This window comes from Alligator mississippiensis, chromosome 12 (genome assembly GCF_030867095.1).
Source record: "Alligator mississippiensis isolate rAllMis1 chromosome 12, rAllMis1, whole genome shotgun sequence".
NCBI classification, from domain to species: domain Eukaryota; kingdom Metazoa; phylum Chordata; order Crocodylia; family Alligatoridae; genus Alligator; species Alligator mississippiensis.
This window is the reverse complement of record NC_081835.1, coordinates 45271818-45286882: the sequence shown is the minus strand read 5'-3', so window position 1 is coordinate 45286882 and position 15065 is coordinate 45271818. Positions and strand designations below refer to the sequence as shown.

The following is a 15065-nucleotide window of genomic DNA, read 5'->3' as shown; positions in this document are numbered from 1 at the left end:
GAATGCCAGTTGACTGACAAAGTCCACTTTAGTTTAGTTAATCAAGCCAAAACAATTGGTCTGGGAATCCCCTGAGAATGCAGCAGTTCCAGCACAACTGAAAACAGCTAGGTGCTGAAGAATTCAGTCTCACAGTGACTCACTGATTTAAAAGAGATTCTTGTAGTGACCCACTTTCCATCTACTGGATGTTTATTTTAAGTATTTCATACTTGTTTAGTAATCCTCCCGGGGCACAGCATTTAAAAATAAAGTCAAATATTGTCCATATTGTAGGTGCTTCTCTATATACTGATGACAACCACTTAGCTGGAACATTTCTGAAGCATACTTGTTTCATTCAGTCTGTCTTATCCCATCATTGTGTTATTTTTTTTTAGTGCTGGAGTTTGTTACATGTCACCATTTGTGATGCTGATTCTGGGTGTCCTGTGGCAATGAGACAAACTGGCAAGAAGAGAACACAAGCCTGAAAAAACAGGTAGATGAGATTAGACAGGACATTTCATTTTAAAGTCCTGAATTCCACTTGCAATACACAGTCCTTCAGAAGAAAAGGTGTAAACCTGTACACATTTCAATTCTGGTCATTATATTTTGCCTTCTTGATCATTCTACTAGCAGTTAACTCAGTACTGTTGTGCAGTTGGAACATTTCACTGGAAGTGGCTATACTTCATTGGTAATAGTAGTACTACTAGTTTTTACCATATCAAAAAACATGTTTGTGTTCTGTAACAAATGATCACATTAAAATAATTTTCACATTCTACAAGAAGGAAAGTTATTGACCTTTGATAGAGAAATACCAGCCTAAACATCCCAAGAAAATGGCAGAGAACCACTAGTAGGAGACTAAGTTTACATAATGCAATCACCTGAACAAATTCAGGGCTCTGTACTTCGTAACACTGATTCAGTGCTTTGTTCTCAGGGGTGTAAACTACATGTTCTGTGCAATCTGTAAATGCTGTCCTTATACATACTTCATTTGTACTTTGTACTCTTTTTATGAACCTTATCAACCTTTAGAAAATAAACAAAAGATAATTTTTTTTAAAGCACAAGTTATCTGCAACATAGATAATTTGATAGTTTAATTTTACATTGCGAAACTGTTCTGATATGAATTAAGGGCCTGCTATTGAAGGACAGGCTATATTGCCATTTTCTTATTGGACAATGTAATCTCAGTTTGACAAGAACAGAAAAAAATAAGCAAGAAAAATAAGAAGCGCAGGAAAAACTGTATTTAACTTTATAGCCCCATGCTTTGGAGCATGGCAGTTCCAGGTGGGCAAGCTGGAGTATATTAAACGTCTATTAACCTGTATTGTCAAATCGGGTTGATAATTTCAGAGGCAGAAGTTTTGGAAAAGAAACTTGCTAAAGCTGTGTTGTACCCTTTCTCTCCCTCCAAGCCCTGTGGAATTTTCAACTCATTTCTGTCTTGTCTCTTCAAACATTTATAAATCAAGTTTTAAACCTAAGACACAGGAACACATAAAGTGTGCTCATTTTTGTGTTTTTCTGTTGCTTTTTTACTCTCATTCCACATATCTGTCTTGATATCAGTAACCAAAGTGCACTGCATTGCTAACACTAAGAAGTATTGGCCCTGGTCTGTCAGCTAGAAGGTGACAGCCTAACAATTTGTCATTGCCCGTTCCAGGCTAAAGACTACCTGTGAGAGAGCAAATCAATTCATATAACTGATTTATGTTGCCTTGACCTAGAACAGGGTTGGCTGACCAGAAAGATAAATGCAGCATGGCTTATGTGTGTGTATGCATGTGCTCAGAGAATAGTTTATATACAGCCACACAGATATTTAAACATTTTTCCCTAGTGTATCAGTACACTCACAAACCAGTGTCCTTTACCTTTTGGGAAATGCCAAGACTGCCACCAGGCTCAAACTAATCCTGTCTCTCCAGTTCCTGCACCTCTTGGGATGCATGTTTTCACCCTCCTCACAGCACTAAGTCACAAGATATCATTTCCAGTCTGTAATGCAAACTTCACATCCACTTCCTGGAACATCCACACCAGCCCAGGAACTTAACACTGCAGGCACAGAGAACTTCCTTCCTCCCATTTTTTTTTTCTTTTGATGCACAGACTCCAGTCTGTGACCCAATCCCACCATTCGGGGGGGGGGGGGGGGGGCGCGCTGGTAGAACATGGAATGATTTTTATATTGACCATTCTCAGTGAAGTGCAGGGTTGAGGGAGCCCTACAATGGCCATCTACTTCAACCTCCTGCTCTGCAGCAGAAGAAAGCATACCTTGGATCTGTATGCACCATAGCTTGTCACAAGATCCTTCTGACTCCTATCATGAGAATCCCACTGGCCCAAAAGTAGTGTGTGTCAGAAACACAAGGTATGTTCAAGCTGACTGCAGTGCTAAGAATGGGAATGGAGGGCCAGATCCTAGTCCATCCATTAGGTGCCTGGGTGTAACCTTATTCCACTTTGAGTCTGAAAATTCATCAATGTACCCATTTTTGTAATGTGCTGTGATCTTAGCCTTAAAACTAAGTATAAAAAAGCAGAGGAAGAGGGTAACCGACACACCTTCTGAAGTAACAATTTTTAGGGGCCTGAGCAGGGTGGAAAAGGCACTTAATAGGCAGAGAAGGATTCGGTCCAAAATACAACCATTTTTTCCCCAAAACAGCCTCAACAAAGAAACTATAAATGGGGGACAAGCCGAGGAGAAAAACACAAAAATGCAAGAATGCTTATGACATTTCTTTACAGTTGTGTTTGGGTCAGTTATCAAAAGGAATTTGGGTTGATTCTACCTGGAAGAGTGGGGAAGGGGGAGGGAGGGGAAAGACCAATGTCCAGCAGATCAGTTGTTTATCCCTCCACCTTCTAATCCAACCATTCTTACTGTTTGGAAACACTGCTGTACAGCCAAAATGTCATTGTACTTATAAGCAAGCGGCCAGAAAAGAGATTTTCTGGACTATGGCAGCAGTGTGTGTGGCATTTCAATCTAATGGAAACAAAGCTGAAAGCATTTTTTAAAAGCGTGTAACAAATCACAATGCCAAGCAAAGTAAATCAAGCCACATAATACTTCAGAAAAATAACCAAAACCACTGCTAGAGCCCTGCAGTATCTTAGAGAGGCTGCCTTGTGTTTTCCCAATCCAAAATGATTAGTGAAATTCTAACTAGTGCCAATTACAAGCATGGACTAAAGGAGACAGCAGGGACCTCCCAATTACTATATGTAGTGCTTGACTGACACATGACTCTGTAGATGAATGTTTCTGCCTGTTCAATCCCTTTCCTCTTGAGTGCCTCAGTTAAAATTCCTTCCACTGAATAATTTTTGGCCAGATCTAGGCTGTGCTGGCTTTGTTCCCCCATGAAAGAGAACCTGCCATCAGAAAGCAAAGCCATCTGCCAAGTTAGAGACAGCTTTGATGGGCAAGTTTGGTGGCAGACAGAATTCACTGTTGATCAAGCTCCACCTTCGGCACTAAGAGGATTTTTGTTTTTGTTCAGAAGGACTTGGTTCCAGGAACAAGACAGCTTAATGCTGGAAGCCTGTAGGTTAGTGTACACAGATATTTAGGTATAAAGTGTGTACACAAGTAAACCCCTGAAAAATTCCCATCTTCTCCCTCCCTTGCCAGTTTTTGGCTCCTTACACAACAAGCAGTTCATTTACATATAATTTAATATTTACATTTCTCTTTACCTTAGATGATTACCTGTCAAAAACATGTTTACTTTTTTAATAGTACATCTGCACCTACAGCTTATTTCTACCAGTGTGACAGTTACATCAACAAGTCATGACAACAGGGGTTTTAAAACTGCAGACGGAGGAGAAAGCATGCAACAGCAAAGTGAGAGTGCTTCCTACTAAAGAGAACAAACCACCTGCTGCCTAAAAGTTGAGCTTCTAACCAAAACAAGTTTCCAAATGTCCTCTAGCTTCTCCACAGCTGGTTTGTTCAGATCAGTTTTTCTGAAGTCCAAACTCAAGCAAATGAAGGATCTGCATTGCATATACAGGATTCTCATCTAATAATGACAGCAACCTCCATTAACTCATTTCTACTTTTGTAAGTCTCTTACAAAGATGTAGGTAAAGATCTTTCCACTCAGGTTAACTAAATTAGTACCTCTGTTGCAGTGTTTTCTTCTTCAACTGCCTTTTGCAAGTGTGGCTGCTTCTCTCTGAGCCATTAGCAGATTTAACTGCACATTTTTTTTATTCAGCACAGAGAGCCATAACAATAAAAACAATATGCATCCAATAAAGCATCATCTGCTATTTACAGTCTCCAGGAATTTAGATATCTTAACACCTTTCTGGCCATTCTAACAGACATTTCACTGGAACATCACAACAGGACTTCAGCAATATATCACATACATAGGATAGGACTAAAGGATCTGATGCCCTACGTATCTTGTTACTGTAAGGATTAAGAGGTTTTTTTCAGCATCATTTTTGAGGTTATGGAACATCCAGGCCTGATGTTTCAGCTCCTTCCTCCATCATTAGTTCATTAGGCAAAGGCCAGTCTGTGGAAGCACAGAACCTTTAACTTATTGAATTTCTGCTCTGAAAACTCAGTATTTTAAAGAAGTATCTATATACCCAAGGACAGGGTATTATATAATTGCACAGCTACAAGAATTGGCATTGGAATTTATCTGTTGATGAAGAACTATACTTTACAATAGAGGAAATTTTAAATACAAGTCTTTCTCATGACTGCATAGAAAACCTTGAGACTATTAACCAAGTGTAAAGCAATTCAGTTAGGCCTGCTGCAGAATGCAGACACACTGAAACAGCTCTGAAAGTTAAATGTTCATTTTAATGGACAAAGTCTAAAAATTAGATTGACATGTTATTACCATGGACTGACTCACTGCTGACTGGATATTTCTCTCTCAGTCCCAAACTGCTTCCCACACCTATCTGCACGTCAGAAGTCCCAATACTCCCACATCAACTTGCCAATATCTCTAGCCCCATCCTTTCAAACTTCCGGAAGTCAGCTATGCATTATCGGTATAGAAATTGGTGTGATAAAAACAACTGAAGACGTGGGACTGTGCAAATTTGTTTCCATGTTATTTTACCGTCACATTTCAGCACTGATTGTATTATGTCTTTTCACATTTAATCCATTAAGCCACCTTTTCAATAAATCAAGCTGCTGAATACTTCTAGTCTGCCATATCAGAGGACTGAAGAATGCATGAAACCTGATGTAGAATTCTGGTCCAGCTGGCTACAGATGAGACCTTGTCTATACTTTGACAGGTCATGCAGTCAATTACTAACAGATTTTTCTTACTTTGCCAATACATGCAGGATATAGGGCTGGGGAAGGAAAAGTGTGGTTGACATTTTCTAGACATTCTAGTTATACTTCAGGTAGGAGTATAGTAGTACTGAGCCCCAAGGCAGTTCACATGACTAGTGTTTCAAACTGCTTACAGACTCAGCAAGACAGGTCTGTACTGGCTCACATTTGAAAGATTAACTTTGCCACTGTTAGACCTAAAACCTTAATTTGAAAAGCTTAAATAATGCAGAAACTGGTTGATCAGCCCAATGGTTGCAAGCAAGTTTTTCCTTGTTCATTTAAAGGCTTCTTGTCACCAAACTGTGCTCACCTTGGGCAAGGGGGTAAATGCATTTGTTGTGATCTGATACATGGAACCTGTTTTAATAGGTTCTACCCTTATGGAAGTACAGGAGGATTCACTCCTATACCCTGAAGTTCCTATTAACTGCCAGAAAAACTACCTAAACTAATAGTTGAAAGAAAAAAGGGGGAAAAAAACCCCAAAAACCTCTCTTAAGCATTTGTTAAGACCTACCTTTCGTCATCTTTTCAACTCCCCAAACCCAGGATCCAGATTGCCTTTAGGTGCTCTTTTTTTGGTATGCTTTTAAAAAAAAAAGCAATTTGAGACATATCCCAATACATTAAAAACTTCCTGATGAGACTATTATACTGCATACAATTCTGAAATAGTTTCATGTTTGCCCACTGTAGAGTATCCATATTTGAAATGCTGGCTAACTTACAGAGGAAGGTTTTTTTTAGTCCAGGCAAAAAAAAAAGCAGAACAATTTTACAATTGAAAGTGGTTATAGAACTTCACTCAGGAACAGTCTGAAAAAAAGCTCTTGGGATTGAACCAAAATGCAGCTAATGAGCTCTGCTCTCACTAACAGTAAACATTCACATGTTCAAGAATTCCAGTACACCTGGGGAATGCATCAATAGACAAGATGGCTTTTATAGGACTTTAAAAAAAGGAACTTTGGCCTCAAAATCATCTAAAAGGTAAAAAATAGCCCACATACCTTTAAAGCACATTTCTGCCCTGTCACCTTGTTAAAACACTCCATTACTTTGCCATTAATGCCCAAGCCTAGCACCCGTTTGGAGAGTTTGTAGTCATCCGTAACTGCGTGTTTTTTTATTTCTAGCCTGACATGGGCAGCTCCCCCAGGCATGGGTTTCACATTGCTTTTGCTGTCCACATGACCTTCTGGCTGGGGCTCCTGCTTGCCCTCACTTTGTTCCATGTCAGGGAGAAAGTGGAGGTAATGGAAGTAGTCACCAGATCCCCAGTTTATCTTCAATAAGGTCCTCCCTGTTCAGCAGATCAAGGCAAGTGCAAAGAGTCCATTTGTTGGAAATTCACTCAAAACTGCCCTGAATAAAAATGTAAATGAATCTTAGAAACATACTTGGGGCAATTAAATTCTACTGTCACAAGCATCCCCCTCCCCACCTTCTCATATTTCATGTGTGGCAAGACCAGCTTCAGAAAGACAAAAAAGTGGGTCCTACCTACTAAAGTATGTGAACAATTTGCCTTGAATCTGTACGCAAGTGACAGTCTGTTGTTATTACCCAGTGTCTGTGCTCCAGTACTGCCTGGAAGACTGTGTGGGCCACGACCCCTAGGTGTTGTGAACTATACAAACACAGAAAATAATAGTCCTTGCTTCAAAGTGCTTGCAGTCACTATTATTGAACATTGCTCTGAATATCAGGCTTGCAGTGACTCCAAAGCCTGATGTTGCTCAATGAAGTCTAGGCCTTAACAAGCCCTGGACTGAAAGAAGTACCTGGTGCACAGACTCAGCACTGGGGCCAGGGACAGGAGGAGGACCTAACCCCAGGGAAGAGGTTACCTAGCCTGCCTGATGCACGGGCTGGAGGAAGAGCGGCTCCACTAATAAGGGCTACCTGCCCATCCAGGGCACAGCAGAAAGTCCCCTGCTCTGGTGCCAGGTGCTGTCCTGAGGGACAACCTGCTGGGACGAGGAAGGCCCCAGGTGATGGGTCGCCCACCCGTGGCAGGGGAGGCACGCCCTGACGTTTAATCACCCACCTTAGGGGTCTGCCTGGGCACTTCCGCAGCGGGTGGGAGAAGCTGAAGGAAACCCCTGGGTGCAGTTCCCTGCCGGCCCGGTGCGAGGGAGGGGCAGGGGCCTCGCGGCCCCGGGGCTGCGCAGCCACCAGACGGCAGCTCGGCCCGCGGCAAGGCGGCTGTGGCCAGTCCAGCGCCGGGCCGGGCCGGGCCGGGCCGAGGGGCAGGCTTCGAGAAGCAGAGCGGGAGGCCGCGGGTGTCCCGGGGCAGGAAGGGGCCGTGGGCGGGCGGGGTTACCTGGCTGCGCCGCGCTGTGCCGAGCCGAGCCGAGCCGAGCCGTCCCGCGCGGAGGCCCCGGCTCAGGCGGGAGGTGCCCGGGAGCCGCCCCGCTGCCCGCCCGCCCCCAGGTGAGTCCCGCGGCCGCCTCCCGCGCTGGGCCCGGGGCTCCGCTCATGTGACTGCCCGGCCCGGGCCCGCGGCGGAGGCACGTGGCCCTCGCGGCTGCCCGGGACGGGGACGGGGCGTGGGGAAGGGCTTTTTTCCCCCGAGCCGCTGGGTGGGCGTTCAGCGGCGACCCCGCGGGGCACGAGCGAGCGGGTGGGTGAGGGGGGCTCCCGAGAGCCGGGCTGACCCGGGCACGAGTGCCGCCCGGCGCCGCGCTACACAAAGCGGCAGCCGCAGACGGCGGCGGGCTCCGCGCTGAGCCGCGGGCGGCCTCTAGTGGCAGGACCGAGCTGCAGCCGCACAACGAGGACCGCAGCCGGGCCGGGCACTTCAGCCTCCTCCAGGGCCGTGTCCTGTTTAAGTCGTCCCGGGATTTTAAACTCGTGAAAGGATTGGTGCTGCAGTCTAGAGAACAAGCTCTTCATTTCTACCGAGGGAAGTTGAGGCCGTTTTGCGAGCGCTCCCTCTGACAGCTCAGCGGCTACTGGACTACCCGAGGTTGATAGTACCTGCGGTCGGTCCTTCCCGCCCTCCCCCGGAATAGGCAGTTAAGGCCTGGGTGCACATCTGACTGCTCAGCCGGGATATTAGAAGCGATGGTTCCCACAGCGCCTGTCACTCGGCGCCGGTGCACAGAGGGCTGTTGCGCAGATGTGAAATGCTGAGTTTTTCGTATGGCAAGATTAGTCACATACTGAAACAGCTGTATCTGTTTCCATGCTAGGTTCCCCAGGTATACGTGTTTGAAGGCTTAAAAATAGATCTGACATTTTACAGAAGTAATGCCATCTGCAGTGCTGGGAGTTAGGAAAACAATTACTAGGACTAATGAGTCCTCTTTTATCAGGAATTAAAATGGGGTTAGCAGAGCAGGGTGAAAGCCTGGAGCATGCCTTCATATGTATGGCACTACAGCCATCCCAGCCTTGAGTTATCTTACTTTTTCAGCGAGTCTGGTGGCCTTCAGCACAGTTCAGTTACTCAGACTACTTGGTCTCTGATTAAGCCGGTCCCTTCTGGGATTGTCAGACTCCAGAGGAAAACACCAATTTTGGACCACAGCTGGGCACAAAACTGTCTTTATCTTTCTCTTCCCAGGATCAACTTCCTTCTAGGCCTAGTAGCCTGTGGTTGGTCTCTTCTTTCTCAACAGCAGATGTCTTTGCAGCATTTCCCAGGGTAGTGACATAAGAGAAGCCTACCCCTACCCATTTTCATAAACCCATAATAATAGGTCTGTCTGCCCTTCTGTAGTCACAGGGTGCCCTACTTCTCCTTAGGGCTTTTTCCTGCCCTTGGACTCCCTTCTGTCCAAAATGGGACAACCAGTAGTAATGGGAGACATCAAGTATCCTCATGCAGACTGGGTAAACACCTCATTGGGGGAAGGTATAGAAATAAAATTTCTGGATGTTCTTCCTAGAACAACTCATCTTGGACCCCACAGGAAGAGAAGCAATTCTAGACCTAATCCTAACTAACAGCCATGGTCTGGTTCAAGAGGTGGTGAAACACTGTAATAGTAACTACAGCATAATTACATTCAACATTCTGGCGAGAGGAAGTAAGCCAAAAAGTCCACCAAGGTAATATACAACTTCAGAAAGAGAAATTACACAAAAATGAGGAAGTTAGAAAGAAGTTTCAAGGAGCAGTCAAAAATGTAAAAAGCCTGCAGGTAGCTTGGAAGCTGTTTAAAAATACCATATTAGACACGCAGGAAAAGTGTATACCACAAATCTAAAAGGGTACGGAGCAGACCAGTAAAACTGCTGCCTGGTTTAACAGTAAAGGACATTCAAGGCAAAAAAAAAAATCCTAAAAAAAATGGAAGGTATGCCCAAATGAGAAAAACAGTAAAGTTCACAAACTCTGGCAAGTTAAAGTGTAAAACCAAAATAAGGCAGGGCAAAAAAAGAATTCGAGGAGCACTGAGTAAAAGATACTGAAGTTAATAATGAAAAACTATCCTCCAGGAATGTATCTAGTCCTCTTTTTAACCTGGCTATGCCATCTACCACCTCCTGTGACAATTTTTTATGCAATGTGTTGCATAAAAAAATATTTTCTCTTGTTTGTTTTAAACCTGTCTCCTAATTTAAGCAGGTTCCTCCTACTTGTAATATTCTGGGACTTGGTGAATAAACAGCTCCCTGTTCACTTGTTTGTCACCCTTCATTATTTTATAGCTATCATATCCCTCTTAGCCTTCTCCTTTCCAAAATGAAAGGTCCTAGCTTTTTTAGTCTCTCCTGGTATGGCAACTGTTCCAGGCTCCTGATCATTTTGGCTGCCCTTCTCTGTACCTACCCAGAATAATATAGTATAATCTGCAAACTTGGATATTGCATCGCCATTATCAGGTCACTAATGGAAATATTGAATAAAATTGGGCCTGGCAGAGATCCTTGTAGGGCTCCACTTTTGACCTTCCTCCATTCTGAAAGTGACCATTTAGCCCTATCCTTTGCTTCCTACCTGGTACCCAGCTCTCACTCCACAAAAGAACCTTTTCTCCAATCCCATGTCAACACAGTTTTTTCAAAAGCCTTTGAGGGACCTTGTCAAATGCTCTTTGAATGTCCAAAGGTATTGTATCAACTGGATCCCCCTTGTCCACATGCTTGTTAACATCCTCAAAGAACTCCGGCAGGTTTATGAGGCAGGATTTCCCTTTTTCAAAACCATGTCTCTTCCCCAACAGATCATATTTGTGACTGCTGATTTTATTTTTAATTACAGATTCTACCAACTTGACAGAGAAGGAAGCGAGACTCATTGGTCTGTAGTTTCCAGTATCAGCTCAGGAGCCTACTTTGAAGATGGATGTTATACTAGCAGCCTACCAGTCCTCTGGCACAGAGGCTGTTTGTAATGATAGATCACAGACTATTGCCAGCAGTTCTGCAATTTCACCTTGGATTCCTTCAGAACTCACAGGTGAATGCCATCCGGTCCTGGGGACTTATTAGTATTTAGTTTATTGGTTCATTCTAAAGCTTCCTCTGTTGTTACTTTAATATGGTCCAGCTCTTCAGACCCATCTACTAGAAAGGATAGATGTGGCACATGGGGATTTCCACAGGGTCTTCTTTGTAAAACACTAATGCAAAGCATTTGTTTCGTTTCTCTGCTATGGCTTTGCTATCCACAAATGCATCTTTTACATCTTAATCATCTAATAGTCCCACCAATTCTCGTTTCAGTGTTACATTGATGTCAGTGGTGTTGGAGGAAAAGCAGGCTGCACTTACTGGTAATCTGGCAGAACCTGCAACAAACACTTCCTTTATGGATCCCACAGAGGGAGAGGAAGTGCCTTGCTCGCAGTCACATAGAATGTCACTGGCAGGGCAGAGCACAGAACCTGGATCTCCCAGATTCCAAGCTAGCACCTGTCATGCTGGGCTATGTTTTCTCCCCCTACTGAACATTACAATGACCTGACTATAATATCAGGCTTCCACTTCCAGCTTGACTGCTGATTCTCCTGTGGAACACTTATGTTTGAAGGGCTCGGGGGTATTTCCAACTGCTAGCTCCAGTGTCCTGAGAGACTACAAACTACCCTGTTAGTTAGTAAGAATTCTTTACAAATGACTGTAGCAACACTGGATGCATGCATGGTAGTGTTTATATATCTTCCTGAAGCACTGACAATTGTTTGGATAGTCAGAAGGATTAGGCCCATGTCTGTTCCAACATGTCTTCCTCTTGCTGTCTATCTAACATGCTTATATGATCTCCTTTACTGGAGCACTGAGCACCTTATCTTTAAGAGTAGTACTATTATCCCTATTATATAAAAAGGGGAAAAGGAAGAGAAAATTAGTAACACCCTACCTATCTGACAGCTTTTCCTCTAAGAAAATGTTTGGCTAATGTTGATGCGTAGGTTATTTACCATTTCAAAGGTGTGCTTGTCATTGTGTGCAGAGTCCCTTCTTATGGAGGCCTAAATTATTTACTTCCAGCTGGTCAAATTCAGGCCCTCCTATATAAATTCTATTCCACCTATTAAGCATGTAAGTAGACTCAGGCACCTAAGTGCAATTTTATTCCACTGTTTTCAAGTCCATGCAAATTCATCTTGCATCTACTTTTGTAATATATCCCCACCTGGCCCTTAAGATTAAGTTAAAAAAAAACCGTGAGGAGGAGGACCCACTGACCTTTCATATGAACTGTTTTTCAGGGACTCAAACAGTTACACTTAAGCTCCTAAATCCAGTTATGTGCCTAGCAGGTGGAAGAGAATGTGCTTCATGGAGTTTACTATAAAGCAAATAAAATGTTCTGTTAAAACAATTATTTTCTATGTATGAACCTCCTCTCCACATCAGAAAAAAACCCCCAAACCAAACCAAACTAAACTAAACTCCAAAACACTCAGAGCAAACCAAAGAATTTCCCCATCCCCAAACTACACAGAAGAACTTTTGTACCTGGAGAGAAGGTTGTGTTGCTCATGAAAATGGTTAAAATAATCACTGCAGTCAGCATCACTTGAAAAGATTTAAAATATAACCCTGAGTCAAGCCATATGACTGGAATCAGGAAATAAGTAACAGTGGCTTTGTCTACATGAGACGCTGACTGCACAGTCATTACTGCGCAGTCATTTAGTACTTGCATATACAATTACTAAATGACTATGCAGTAACCAGAGTTACTGCACAATAGCATCACTGAATGGCTTTTAGGTGATGCTGACTGTGCAGTAGCTCATTAGTACTGTGCAGTAGTGTTGCATGGCACAAAGCATGATGTGATGCTACTGCGCAATAGTAACAAGCTACTGTAGATGTGGCCAGTGTCTTGCAGCACTGTCACATTTATTACAGATGTTTCTTTCTCTGTGTCAGAAGTCTAACTTGAGTGGCTCCTTTCTAGCATTCTAATTGTGCACACAAGAAATGTACAAGTTTGTTGTTTAAAAAAAAAGTGATCTTCAGGATCAAAATACAAGTTAAGTTAAAAAAGAAAAATTGTAGTCCTCTACTCAAAAGTTTCCTCATTCTAAAATAAAATTGGCCACAGACATATGTATAATTTAAAACAGTGGTTCTCAGCCTTTTTAGATGCATGGCACCTAAACTTGACGCACCCCTCCATGACTTTTGTGAATTGAGTGGCACTCCATTTCAAATCAAATGTATTACAGTGCTTACTTCCTTGCAGAGGGGCCATGCAGTGGGGGTGGAGGAGTGGCCAGGAAGGAAGGAACCTGAGCTTATGCTTATCCACTTATCTCCACACAACTCAAGGAACCCTTCAGAGGATCTCATGGCACTCCAGGGTGCCACAACAACCTGGTTGAGAATCACTGGTTTAAACTGTGCAAAGTGAAGCAGTCACAATCTCCAAAAGCAGTGAACATATGAGGTCCTCTCTAAAAGTGCTTTGTCCCAAAAGAAGCAAATCTGTTCCTAGAGGAGCCAAGGACAAATTTGTCATGTTTTCAAATGTGTTGCTTTAGGTTTTATTTCTACACTGTCCTTCCCAATTCATTTAGTTGATCTGAATGGCCTTACTGCAAGCGCTCTATGCCCTCTCAATGAACTGCTTTGTTCATGTTTCTGACCTCTACTGCTCTAGGGTCAAGTAACCAGCAATGACCATGGTGACCTCTAACATAAAATTGTGATGCATAGTCAGATTCTCCCCTTTTTTGGTTGGATGAGACAGGTATTGCACCTTCCTCTCTCTCCATGCCAGGGCTGCTACGTGTTATCAGTAGGGACTACTGTAATTCAGGCCCTGGTTGGGAGAAAAGTAGGTTCACCAGAGCCAATTTCAGGTGTTTTTCAGGGCAGGCTCTTCCATGCCTTTGGCTGAGGGAGCCCATCATGGGACTAATTACCACTGAACAGAAGCACACAGGCTGTTTTTCAGCTGCTTTGCTACCATCTGTATGAAGAGTACCTGCAGGAAACTGCTTTACTCAATATGTGGCAGAAATTTTCTTTGCTACACGGGGTGTCTTCACATTGCTCGTCCTTATCTTTTCAGCTTGCACTGTGCAAAATTCATAGATTTCATAGATATTAGAGGCTGCAAGGGACCTTGTGAAGTCATCTAGTCCAGCTCCCCTGCCAGAGGCAAGAAGTCCGCAGGGATCAAATGATCCCAGAAAGATAAGCATCCTGATGCACCTTTTGAATGAGTCTAGAGTAGGTGCTTGCACCACCTCTGGGAGGAGTCTATTCCAGACCTTGGACACTCGGACTGCAAAGAAGTTTTTTCTTATATTGAGTCCGAATCTGCCTTCTAGAAGTTTGTGGCCGTTAGACATAGTTATCCCTTGGGTAGCCATTGTGGACAACTGTTCTCCCAGATCCTGATGCACTCCCCACTTATATACTTATAGATTCATAGATGTTAGGGTCGGAAGGGACCTCAATAGATCATTGAGTCCGACCCCCTGCATACGCAGGAAAGAGTGCTGGGTCTAGATGACCCCAGCTAGATGCTTATCTAACCTCCTCTTGAAGACCCCCAGGGTAGGGGAGAGCACCACCTCCCTTGGGAGCCCGTTCCAGACCTTGGCCACTAACTGTGAAGAAGTTCTTCCTAATGTCCAATCTAAATCTGCTCTCTGCTAGCTTGTGGCCATTATTTCTTGTAACCCCCGAGGGCGCCTTGGTGAATAAAACCTCACCAATTCCCTTCTGTGCCCCCGTGATGAACTTATAGGCAGCCACAAGGTCGCCTCTCAACCTTCTCTTGCGGAGGCTGAAAAGGTCCAATTTCTCTAGTCTCTCCTTGTAGGGCTTGGTCTGCAGGTCCTTAACCATACGAGTGGCCCTTCTCTGGACCCTCTTCAGGTTATCCGCATCCCTCTTGAATTGCGGCGCCCAGAATTGCACGCAGTACTCCAACTGCGGTCTGACCAGCGCCCGATAGAGGGGAAGTATCACCTCCTTAGACCTGTTCGTCATGCATCTGCTGATGCACGATAAAGTGCCATTGGCTTTTCTGATGGCTTCGTCACACTGCCGACTCATGTTCATCTTAGAGTCCACTAGGACTCCAAGATCCCTTTCCACTTCCGTGCCACCCAGCAGGTCATTCCCTAGGCTGTAGGTGTGCTGGACATTTTTCCTCCCTAGGTGCAGCACCTTGCATTTCTCCTTGTTGAACTGCATTCTGTTGTTTTCTGCCCACTTGTCTAACCTGTCCAGGTCTGCTTGCAGCTGTTCCCTGCCCTCCGGCGTGTCCACTTCTCCCCATAGCTTT

General features: G+C 44.0%; 2 protein-coding genes across 5 annotated transcripts in view; one reads left to right on the top strand and one right to left on the bottom strand.

Moving 5' to 3' along the window:
• MAPKAPK3 (MAPK activated protein kinase 3) overlaps nucleotides 1-8036 on the bottom strand; it is an 81089-nt gene extending 73053 nt beyond the window's left edge. The window contains exons 1-2 of one of the 4 annotated variants that reach the window (XM_059715382.1): nucleotides 7680-8036; nucleotides 6364-6656 (exon numbers count right to left, since the gene is read on the bottom strand). In XM_059715382.1, the coding sequence (XP_059571365.1) occupies nucleotides 6364-6656; nucleotides 7680-7836 (450 nt within the window). In that variant the 5' untranslated portion in view covers nucleotides 7837-8036. Of the gene's footprint in view, nucleotides 1-6363; nucleotides 6719-7403; nucleotides 7636-7679 lie in introns of those variants that run through there. The other 3 variants (XM_059715383.1, XM_059715384.1, XM_059715385.1) reach the window with 3 other exon arrangements.
• Nucleotides 7727-15065, top strand: part of CISH (cytokine inducible SH2 containing protein) — a 49506-nt gene continuing 42167 nt past the window's right edge. Inside the window, exons 1-2 of the mRNA XM_059715386.1 lie at nucleotides 7727-7789; nucleotides 10569-10766. The gene's annotated coding sequence lies outside the window, so the exon portion shown is untranslated. The remainder of the gene's footprint in view (nucleotides 7790-10568; nucleotides 10767-15065) is intronic.